Genomic DNA, 12,500 nt, shown 5'->3' with positions numbered 1-12,500 from the left:
TAATCATCTCCAACCTCCGACCAACTACCCTTGCATTCACCTCTCACACCACCCCATCCATGTAAAGATTGAACAGCCAGGGCGACATAACACACCCTTGACGAAGTCCCACCTTTACCTCAAACCACTCACTCTCTCCATTTCTAAACCTAACGCAAGCTCTACTACTCTCTTAAAACCCTTGACTGCTCTTAACCACTTCACTATGGGACTTAAATCTCGCGGGCAGCAGCCAATGCCAGCCGTACAACGTGTCGTAATAATACTCGCATCATAAAATATAGTCACGGCTTATATCGATCGTTCTCTCTTTCACCCGTGAATTTCGAAAACCACAGAGAATGGGATTTAGAGCAGATTAGGGAGAATGTAAAAACACAGGGGCGACTACAATAAATATAATCAAGATGCCGATATGGCAGCGTCGCGAATCCACTTGCTCCTCATGACGCCTACGTGTGCGGCACCGTATGGAAGGGGTTAACAGGTTTCGTCCTATCCCATATATCTGCAGTACCTCCTACAGTACCTTCCTGTTTACCCTGTTGTAAGCCTTTTCCAGATTCATAAAAGCCAAAAAAACATCCTTACCTTTTCCTTTAGTTTTCTCACATATCTGTCTTACCACAAAAATCTGATCTACACATCCCCTACCTGTCCTAAAACCACACTGTTCCTCTCCAATTACTCCCTCTGTTCCTCTCCTAATCCTCTCAATCAAGACCCTCCCATAAGCCTTCCCAACTACACTTAACCTCTTCAGTATGGGCCAAAATCTCGTGGGCAGCATTAGCTGCCAGATGTACGATGTGTCGTAATAATACTCGCATCATAAAATATAGTCACCGCTCATATCGATCGTTTCTCTTTCACCCGTGAATTTTGATAACCATAGAAAATGTGATGAAGACAGTTTAGAGAGTATGTCATTACGCAGGGGCAACTACAATGAATATAATCAAGATGCCGATATGGCAGCCTCGCGTATCCACTTGCTCCTCATGCCGCCTACGTATGCGGCACCGTATGGAAGGGGTTAACAAGCTGATCCCTCTGTAACTACTACACTCACACTTGTCCCCCTTTCCTTTGTAAAGCGGAACTATACAGGCACTCCTCCAGTCTTCTGGCACTCTACCCTCTCTTAAACAAACATTAAATAACCTCACCAGCCAGTCCACCATAACTGTACCTCCTTTGTTCAGACATTTTGCATGGCATTCATCCAACCCAGGTGCCTTACCTGCTCTCATCATCTTAACAGCTGCTTTCACTTCATCCTTCCCTATTTCTCCTCCATTTTCCTCTCTCATCACTCTCATTTTCTTAGCGCTTCCCACTGCAACTACCTTTCCCTCCCTATCCTCCTTCACATTTAGCAACTCCCTAAAATACTCTGCCCACCTTCCTCTCACTGCCTTCTCTTCCATTATCATCTCTCCATCTACACCTTTTACCTTTTCTTCTCTACTTGATTTGCCTCCTCTTCCTCTTCTAACTTCCTTCCAAAACATCTTTTTATTACTTTCAAAATTTTCTGTCATACTCTTTCCCCATTTCACATCTGCTCTCCTCTTTATTCCTTTATCACATGCTTAACTTCCTTTCTCTTTACTTTGTACGTCTCATACAATTCCCTCGTCCTAATTTGTAGCCAATCTATGAATGCCTTCTTTTTCTCTTCACCCTTCTTTGCTTCCTCATCCAACCACTCACTACCCTTCTTTCTATTTCCTCCCGCCCTCCGTGTTCCACACACCATCTTTGCACACCTTATGACTCCCTTCTTGAACCATCCCCATTCCTCCTCCACTCCTAGTTCTACTCTATCCTTTACTCTCTCCCACTCCTCAACTTCTTCTTATACTCATTCTCCTTTTTTTCTTCATTTAAGCAGTTCACTCTAAGTACCTCCCTACCTTCTGCCCTTTTCTTCTTTCTCCACCTATTCTCCACTCTCAATTTACCTTTCACCAGGAAATGATCTGATATTCCCCCACTCCCTCCCCTTAGAACATGTACATCCTTAACTCTTCCTACCATACTCCTAGTCACCACTATATAGTCCATTAACGCTCTATCTGCCACCCTTCCATGCACCACCCTCTCCCATGTGTATTTATGCTTGACTTTCTTCTTAAACACTGTATTTGCTATTATCAACTCTCTTTCAAGACACATCTCCACCATCAACTCTCCACTACGATTTTTGCCTTGAACTCCATACTTTCCAATCACTCTGTCAATTGGTTCATTTCCTACCCTAGCATTTAGGTCTCCCAATACAACTACATTGACATTTCTCCCTAATCCCTCTATGCACTCATTTATATCTACCCAGAATGCCTCCCTTTCCTCTACGCTCTTCTCACTACCAGGCCCATACGCACTTACAAAAACCCACATCTCCTTTCCCAGCTTCACCTTCATCCACATCAACCTTGATGACACCTCCTTCCACTCCACTACCCGCTTACTTATCTCTTCACTTACTAGTATAGCCACCCCTTCTCTCCTTCGTCCCCTCTTCACTCCTGAGTACCTCCCAGCTACCCTTCCAAACTCACAGTTGCCCTTTCCTTTCATTTTAGTTTCACTCAAAGCCAGTTCATCCATCTTTCTTCTCACAAACATACTGCCTATCTCTTCCCTTTTACTCTCATCTGTACCACAACCATGCACATTGAAAGACCCAAACCTTAGGGTACTGGTTGGAAAGCTCCCAGACCCTCTTATGCCTTTTCTTCTTTTTTAGGAATGTCCCCTTTTGGGGCTACAGGTCGTAGGACTCCTAATCCCACCCCCCGTCCCTTGTTTGTCGCCTTTTACGACTCAAGTGGAAATACTTGGTGGCAGTATTCTTTTCCCCCATGACAGGGTAGGTGAAAAAAGGAAATGAATATTCAGAGAAATGGTACAGGACAGTAACAGGGGGTTGGGGGACAGCATAACGGAGGGACAGTCGTAGTATGAAAGTGTCATAATTTTTCTATGTACAGAGTTTTCTTCTATCACAGACAAAATGATGTGTGGCTCTGGTCCGTAGGGGCACCCCATATAGACCCTAAAGTATCAACTGCATGCTATTTTGCCACAATAACATGCAGCCAATACCCCAGACGGGGTAAAAGGGATTAGAAATTAATAACATGGCAACTTGACATGTGCGCACACTTGTCCAGCCAGGCTGGCAATTGGAAAATGTTACCATATGAGATACATTCAATTAAAATATTTTTTAATACAAAGATTTGAGTATGCCGTAGTGTACTGAGGAATGGTAACAGAGATACACAACTAGTTTGTGGAGCTTTGGCAACATTCCATCAAAATAAACTAAAAGTACATAAAGAAACATAACTAAATTAACTTTGCAAAAACTGTGCCCTGATGCTAACGTTCACGGCTACTTGACCTGAGGGAAAGGGATTAACAATAGACACCACTGATCTGACCAGGCTTAACCTACTGGGTGTGTCAAACTTGTCCACAGCTGGCCAATAAAGGGGGGTGGGAATGAAAAGTGCTTGCTGGCCGATAACTTACAACCACCACACAAAGAAGGAAAACACGTGAACATTGGAATATGTGACAGGCATTGGAAAAGAGGGGAATATTGGTTGAGGAAGGATGGAAGACAGAAGATAGAGGTGAATAGACAATGGTTGTATAAGGATGATGCTGTGATGCATGAAGTGGAATGGGTAGGGGGTGGGGGGTGAGGGAGTATGTGTGAGAAATAATTTAACATGGCCTGAAGGGATTTCTCCCCCATCTCCTTTTCTGCACGAGGGGATGGAGAGGAGGGTCGCCATTTTAATGAAGTGGCCTTGTTGTGGATGTGCTGTGTCTTGTGACACTGCTTCTGACCTAGGGCAGTGGACGAGATGTAGGGATGACCCATCATCCAGGAGCTGCCAAGATGAGAGGGTGGAGGGGAGTGGAGTATGATAGGGATAGAATGGGTAGGAGTGGATTTTATGCCTTTGTTTTTTGGCTACCTTTCTTATAAAGGGGGAAAAAGCCTTTGGTGTATGTATGTGTATGTAAGTACCTTGTACAGGTTTTGTAATATCATTGAATGTATTGAGCATTTATTTTAATTATGGTACATCACCTTTGCAATAGGAAGATACCTACTAATATAATTCTACCTTGCCCCCCCCCCCCCCTTTTTTTTTCCTTCTTCTTCCTCTTCCTCTTAAGGAGCGTGATGGCCTCAAGGCTATTCTGACTTCTCATGAAGCTGAAGTGACAGTCAATTACTCAGCCATTGGGCAGCAGAAAATCAGCTTGTTGGAGAACCAATTAGAAGAGTACAAACAAGAGAATGCTCATCTGGAGAAGGAACTAGAGGAAACACATGAAGCTCTCAAGGAAGCCTCAGATGGAACACCTCCAGCACAGGTAAGTTTAGAACCTTTAAATTCAAATGCGTTGATGTAGGATCATAAGTGATTTGAAAGAGTGTATCAAAATAAACAAGTGAGGATGGAGCCATTTTAGTATGGCGTTTTGCTTGTTACAACTTTATCAAGTACAGATTGTATGAGGAGAGGAACAGAGGTGAAGTGAAGTGTGGGTTTAAGAAAGAGGATGTGTGGATTAAATTTTTGTGATATGGGAGATTTGGAGAAGGCTTACGACATGGTAGACAGGAAGGCACTGTGGGAGGTTTTGCAAATATATGGGATTGGAGGAAAGCTGTTAAACACTTGAATACAAGTCAGATATTTGCACACACATACACAGACGAGCCTCTGAACTGTCAACATCTCACTTGAACTCTGTCGGTTGCTGAAGAAGATGAAAATTTGTAATAGTGCAAGAAAAACAGGAGGCCTGGTTTGTATTGAATAGGAGGGGGAGCAATTCTGGTTACCTGAAATGATTTCTCTGCAGTGTTACATACATACAGACGCTCCTCAACTTACATTTTAGTTACGTTCCGAACGGCCGAACGTAAGTTGAAAATGAACGTAAGTTGTTACTGTACTATACATCGGTAAATTCTATTACCGTATCTTATAAAACACCCCTAAATCATTAATTAAACACATAACATTGTAAAATAATAACATTAATTTCAAATAGATTAAATTCAAGCAACATGAATTGAGATGGGGGAGGAGGAGGAGGCAAGGCATTTTCAGTTTGTCGTCTGCGCAATGTAAACAATGGACGCAGCGTCGTGCACAAGTATCGTTTGAACTACGGAGAGCGCGGTAAACTAAAAAATTCACTCAAAATTTTTTTTTTTACCATTTTTTTTTTACCGTCAGTTCAAACGTAAAATCGAAAAAACGTAAAACGAATAAACGTAAGTAGAGGAGCGTCTGTATACCAAAGGCTTTCTTCCCCCTTACATGGGAGGTAGCCAAAGAACAAAGGCATAGAAACCACTCCCACCCATTCCATCCCCTACATACTCCACTCTCCTCTACCCTCTTTTATTTTGGCTCCTCCTGGATGATGGCCTAGGAGGGATTTCTCATTTGGGTTGCTCTTGGGGAACTAGGTGGAATATGGAATCTAGTGGACATTCTTGGAGTACTTGTTTTGCAGTGTGAATGTGTATGTTTTTGTATGGACATGTTGCAAGGTGTAGTTAGTGTGTTGTATATGCATGAGTCATATGCTGCTGCTTCATTTCTCTTTCTTTTTTGTAGGGAAGCGTATAGAAATGTAATTGGGTGCAGTTCTTTGTATATTTATTATTTTCCTTTCTGCTGACCAAAACCTGTGCTTGCAAACTAAGTATATGCCATGGTAGTGTGATGTCACCATGGTCATTCAACATGTATATGAATGGCAGGTGAACCATTTGTAGTTTGCAGATGGCACCACATTTGTGGCTGAATCATAATGAAAAAGTTGGTGGCATATTGAGAGGGTGTGTGAGAGGAGAAAGCTGTAAGTAAATGTGGACAAAAGTAATGTGCTGAGATATATAAGGAATAATGATGATGGTGACTTGGGTGTGAGTTTGAAGGGTGAGAGGTTAGAGGAATTGGAAAGTTTTAAAGTATTTGAGGTATGTGGCAGTGGGTGTGGGAATGGAGGTGAATTATAAAGAAGGCAAGTAAATGTCTAGGGCAAATGAATAGTGTCATGAGAAATAGGCACCAATTTTGTATTTCCTTGATATTCTATTTTTACTTTTTCCAAATTTCATTATACTACATTTCTTGATGTTAAAGTTTACTTCCAACTTTTGACTCCATTTCCAGACTTTATCAAGGTCTTTCTGTAGTGATTCGCAATCTTCCTCTGAATTACTTTCTTTAATATTTTTGCATCATCTGCAAAGAAATTCATATACCATTCCACACCTTCATCCATGTTATATATATATATATATATATATATATATATATATATATATATATATATATATATATATATATATATGACAAACATAATCAGAGTCAATACTGAACCTTGTGGGACTCCACTTATCATTACTTCCCAGGTTGAGTATTTGTCTAAGTACTACCCTCTTTTTTCTCCCAGTCAAGAAATCCTCCATCCGTTCTAATAATTTATCTTGAATACCACCTATTGGGGCATTACAAAAGAGAGGAATGTCTGTGGAGGAAGGACAGGAGAGGACAGAAGATAGGAGTGAATGGAGAGGGGTATAGATGATGCTGTGATGCATGAGTGGGTGGGGGATGGGGGGGAGGAAGTATGTATGAGAAAAAATCTGACGCAGCCCGAAGGGATTTCTCCCCGTCTTCTCCTTTTCTGCATAAGGGGACGGAGAGGGGGGTTGCCGAATTTATGAAGCGGCATTGCTGTGGATGTGCTGTGTCTTGCGACACTGCTTCTGACCCAGGGCAGTGGACAGGATGCAGGGATGACCCATCATCCAGGAGGTGCCAAGATAAGAGGGAGGGAGGAGGGTGGAGGGGAGTGGAATATATAGGAAATGGAATGGGTGGGAGTGATTTCTATGCCTATTTCTTTTTGGCTACCCCCTGTGTAGGGGAAAAAAGCCTTTGGTATATGTATGTACCACCTATTGATTCCATTTTTCTTAATAGCTTTTTGTGTGGTAGTTTGTCAAATGCTTTTTATAGATCTAAAAAAGCACAATCCACCCATCCATCCCTTTCTTGTATTATTTCTATTAGTCTCGAGTAGAAGCAAATCAAGTTGGTGTCACATGATCTTCCTTGTCTGAATCAAGATTGTGTTGGATTCAGCATATTTTTTTTATTCCAGATATTTAACCCATCTACTTTTGATAACTTTTTCACATATTTTTGCTATTGTGCTTGGAAAGGAGACTGGTCTGTAGTTAGTTGGATTTTCCTTATCCCCTCCTTTATATATTAGTACAATATTTGCATTTTTCCAATTCTGTGGTAACTTTCCTTTGAGTATTTAATAATTTTGTATATTTTCTCCATCAGCTCATCTGCATTCTTTTAATATCCAGTTTGCAATTACATCCAAGCCATGTGATTTTCTGACATCAAGGTGTTTTATTTGGTCTCTAATTTCCTTCTATGTCACAGTTATTTCTTTCATGCAAGTTAATGCCTTGGGAATGAAAAGCGTGTTGAAAAAAAAAAGATGTCTGGGAATGGAGGGAAAGAGAAGACTGTATGAAGAGACGTTTATACCTCTGCAGGGCAAAGACATGGAATGTAAGGGAGGGAGAAAGAAAAAATATAAATGTGTTTGAGAAAAATGGTGGGGGCTACAAGGATAGCGCTAGAAATGAGGAGATGTGGTGGAAAAGGAGTTGGCGGATGAAAGAATACTGGAATGGTTTGGACATGTGGAAAGAATGAATGAAGACTAGCAAAAAGAGTATCTAAGGCAGAGGTGGATGGATTGAACTTCAGGTGAAGAGCAAGAATAAGATGGATGGATAGATGAATATGGTGAACGGGGCCTTGGGTATAAGGGAAATGTCTGTTGAGCAGGGAAGGGAGAAGACTAGAAATAGGTATGTGTGGATGATAAATTGACATGGTCTGAAAGTATTTCTCCCCATCTTTACCATTTATTCATAATTGGATAAGGAGAGAGGATTGCCACAAAAATGAAGCCATGGAGGTAAATTAACTTTGGCTGTTGGGCTTTGTTGTGGAGGTGCTGTGTCTTGCTGCATTGCTTCTGACACAGGTGGTAGGCATTAAGACAGGGATGGCCCTTCATCTTCAAAGAGCTTAGATAAAAGGAAAAACAAATTGGTGTTGGATTGGTGAGGGTGGGTGCATGCCTTGGTTGGCTACCTCCCTCATGAATACAAAGAAGTATTTTGGTATATAGTTGGAATGTAGTTCTTCATACAAACTCTAATTTTATGACCTCTCATTTATTGCCTTCTGATAGCCATCCAAGGAAATGCAGGAGAAATGTGCAGCTTTAGAAGAAGAGAAGAAAGCACTCCAGGCTGAAATGACTAAGCTGACAAGTGAGAAGGAGGGACTTGAGCTCTGCATAGAATACCGTGCCCTAAAGGGTGATTATGACCCAACAAAAACCAAAGTATTGCATTTTGCGTAAGTTTTTGAGAATTTTTTTGAACATGGTTCTTATTGTCTTCATTTAGAATAGTATTATATCATAGTTGTTGTAGTTGTAGCCGGAGTAGTTATAGTTGCAAATACAAAATATTTCATTTCTGTTTGAACAGCGTTTGAAGAATAGGGCACTCGAATTTTCAAGAAGGGGCATGGGGAAGGAGATGATAAAACAGTGAAGAACTTCTGTAAATATGAGAAGAATGGAGTGTCCTGTGATGTTAGTTGTGACCCTTGCACATGAGATCAAGGGATGGAATAGGATGACTGTTTGAAAGTAAAGCTACTGGTTACTTTGTGTAGTTGGAATTGAGCCACTAGCTCAGGGCTACATACCTTCTTGAACTGCATCCTAACTAAAAGGTCCATCATTCCCTTGCATGTCTTCTCCATACTTCTGTCTTAAGCTATTAGCTAAACAGCTAGTGTATTGAGCTACATTTTCATGATCATACATCTCTGCATGGAAAAATTAGTTACAAACTCTCTCAGTTGAAATGCTGTAAGTCTGAAACAATATTTTTTTCATGCTAGTGTACATCCAGTCTTGACTGTTCTCATAAGGATGTCCAAAAGCTCACCAGAGAATGTTCTTATAAAGTATATGGCTTTAACATCTCAATCAAGTGGTCACATCCAGGAACTACTATAAAAATATTTCTGTCACATAAACATCTATATTTCTCCAGTATCAGAGTGGATGCAATCATAATGCTGTTATTGTTCATCCAGTGTCCCATATTCATATTAGTTTCTTCAGCAATCTTAGCCTTAGCTTATTTGAATTCATGTTGCTTGTTTGTTTCTTTTAAGTTAACTTGAGACAGTTCTATTTCTTGCTGCATAGTGATTGTGCCCTTTCAGTCACCCTGACTGCTTGATCCCATTCTATTTTTCTGCTCACATTCAAGAGCTCGTTTATGTCTTATATATTCAGCAATTTTGGTTGGATTATTTATTCCTCCAGAAGACTTGGCCTCCTATATATATTCTTGGGCTTTCCCATACATCCTGATCCTATAACCTGTGAGAATGACAAACTAATGAGCCTCTGAATTATTGTGCAATTATTCTACTGAACACTGACTATACTAATACAGTTGTTGATTGTATGCACTTTACATTTTTACTTTAACAATGAATAATTACATTGATTAAGTTCCCATTTGTAGGCTCTAATCAATTATCAAGTATTTGAAGGTCTGAACTAACACCAGGGTAAGTGACAACTTAAATTGCCATGGTATACAGGATGGTAGAAATGTAAGAAATCCTAGGATCCCTAACTAATAAATTAATGAATAATACACCCCTCCCCCTGCATGGTGGGTGGACCAGACCAATGACTCACTGACAGAATAAGAATGAGGATTATGACCTAACTAACTCCAACTTGAATGTGGATCAGAACATTAGTTTGGTGGTAGGACTTCTGTCTTAGCAATGCAATGCTCTGAGGACATCAGATCATGAACAGCAGCATCAAATGATAGTGGCTCAAACAGGCCTAACTAAAGAATCCCATGTCATGTTTGCCGTGACAACCATCAACCATTTCCTCCATATTTTCATACAAGGAGAACTGACAATTATTAAATGCTTTCTCCCCTTCTCATTAGCTAGCAACATACTTATACATCAGTCCAATTTTTCTTCCCAGAGAGAGTTTTTGTAACGGCTTGAGGCCCGTCACTGGTTATGATGAAGCTGCAGGTTTCTAGTTAATGAAATTTGAAGCAGCAGCTATTATTGAATGCTGAAGGTCCATGGATTTATTATTCATGTGTAAGTGAAGAAAGGGCTTTCTCATATAGTATTTCATTTGCCATTAATCTAAAAAAAAATTCTACCCACAGTGATAATCCACTCTCTAAAGCCATTGATAATCGCCGTTCAGAAAATGAGAGACTACTTGAAGAGAACAATGCCCTGCGAGAACGAGTTCGTCTCTTGGAAGAAGGAGACAAACTTAATCTCACACAGAGAGTTGGTGTTAAAGTAGAAGGTGATGCAATGACCTCCAAAGAAGTTCAAGGTAAGATTGTAATCTTTTAGTTTAGACAAAATGGTTTTATATTTTGAACTTGTGACTGATATTATGTATATTCTTGCTACTGGAAGATGAGGGACCAATGACTGGTACTTGCATGTGGTGGTCCTGCAAGGTGGACAGCAAAACTGCCCATTTTCAAAATCTGTCAACTCCCTCACCTCCATCAGGAGATGCAGCCCTGAAAGGTTGACACTCAGTCTCTGAACTGAGCCCAAAATCTATCTTTATCAACTTAATTTGTATTTCTTACACTTTTTCACACATGGAGAGCTTAAAAATTAGTGACTGCTGTCCTCACCCTACCACTCTGAATGGGTGACGTTGAAACAGTCCCACACTGAAACAAAACAAGAGAAGAGCCCAAAGTTTCTTCCTGAAGATATCTGTTGAAAGTTCAAAGTACCATTCCAGCCATTGTGGAGCTGTGGGTTTTCCATTAAGTGAAACTTGAGCAACAGTTGATTGATTGGAGTGGAAGATGATTTTAATGTGGAATATTATAAAAACAATAAAAAGAAAATAATAATCATAATAAAATTAATTTGCCTTCCACTCATGAAGTAGTAGAACCCATTCACAAAGAAATCCCATCACTGAAACAACAGTGCAACATCATAAACATTTTTCCAAAATAAGCTTCAAATATACAACTCCATGAAATAGGAAGGTACATACATAAATACATGTATACTTGCACTAAAAAATGTAAAATAATGGAGTTTGAAAAAAAAAGGATATCTGGAAGATATAAAATTGGTAAAAAAAAAAAAAGAAGTTAAAAAAGAGGATCCTGAAAAAGACCTGGGAGTCATCACAAAAGATATGTCCCCTGACAAACATATAAATAAGATTGTCGGGGAAACCTACAACTTAGTAATAAAAGTGGTTTTTACCTATGAGGATGGCTGCAGAACTATCAAAATTCCCATATGAAAAAATACTGTTATAATTGAAGTTGTTGACTCTGGAACAGAGGAGAGAAAGCGGTGACTTGTTGACCATCTATAGAATTATGAAGGGCATGGAAATCCTTGACAGAGAAGACTTACTAAATTGGGATAAAAGAAACACAAGGGGACATGGATAGAAGCTTAAAAAGGACAATTATAGACGAGATCTGAAAAAGAACAGCTTTCCCCACAGAGTGGTAGATGTATGGAATACATTGAATTAAAAAAAAGTGTGAAAAAACAATATAAGAATTTTATGATCAAACTGGATATGGAGAGATACAACAACAGGACACCACGAGCTTAGCTCCCCTTTCCTTTAAGATACAATTAGGTACAACTAGGTAAATGCACACAAACCACCGAGCTGTAAACAGCTGTCAACTAGAGTTGTGTAGGCTGCCAAATATGATGAAAATTCTCAACAGTGCAAGGAAAGCAAGAGGCCTGGGTTGTATTGAGTCGGGGGGGGGGGGGAGCTATTGTGGTTGCCCAAAATTATCTTTGTGCAGTGTTCAAAGTGTCTATAGTAAGAAAAGGGAAAATGGTGACAATTTTTATTCAAATGTTGACATAAATGCAGAGCCCTCTGGAGGCACTATACTGAAACTAAATATAAATAGAGGCTTTGAGACCCCAAGGGGGATTGGTAGATTGTACAGCGATGACCTGTTTTCTGGTTTTGGTAAGTAAAATCAAGAAAAGTTGAATCATAGACATGGAAAGGGAGTTGAATATAAATAGAAACATGTGGGAGAGAGAATTCATGGAACTAAGGAAAGAGCTTGTGATTTTTAGGAAAGATTATTTTGAAGTCATCAAAAAAGTATGTGAACTAAAGAATAATAATTCCAAAATAAATATTGAGTTAAGTGAATTGAAAAAAGAACTAATTGAAGTTAGATGTGAAAATGAAAAGATGAAAAACAGTAATACTACCAAGAGTGAGAATTTAAA

The 12,500-nt window shown here is 39.8% G+C and overlaps 1 protein-coding gene across 8 annotated transcripts in view; it reads left to right on the top strand.

The window, feature by feature from the left end:
• LOC143039904 (mitotic spindle assembly checkpoint protein MAD1-like) overlaps positions 1–12,500 on the top strand; it is a 186,487-nt gene that overhangs the window by 133,005 nt on the left and 40,982 nt on the right. For all 8 annotated transcript variants that reach the window (XM_076210254.1, XM_076210251.1, XM_076210252.1 and 5 more), the window contains 3 exons: positions 4,207–4,407; positions 8,350–8,519; positions 10,397–10,575. In XM_076210254.1, coding sequence (XP_076066369.1) covers positions 4,207–4,407; positions 8,350–8,519; positions 10,397–10,575 — 550 coding nt within the window. The remainder of the gene's footprint in view (positions 1–4,206; positions 4,408–8,349; positions 8,520–10,396; positions 10,576–12,500) is intronic.

Source organism: Oratosquilla oratoria, chromosome 27 (genome assembly GCF_046742065.1).
Source record: "Oratosquilla oratoria isolate Oo_2021 chromosome 27, ASM4674206v1, whole genome shotgun sequence".
In the NCBI taxonomy this organism is placed as follows: Eukaryota; Metazoa; Arthropoda; class Malacostraca; order Stomatopoda; family Squillidae; genus Oratosquilla; species Oratosquilla oratoria.
The sequence above is the reverse complement of the archived record's forward strand: the minus strand, read 5'-3'. Positions and strand labels throughout refer to the sequence as shown.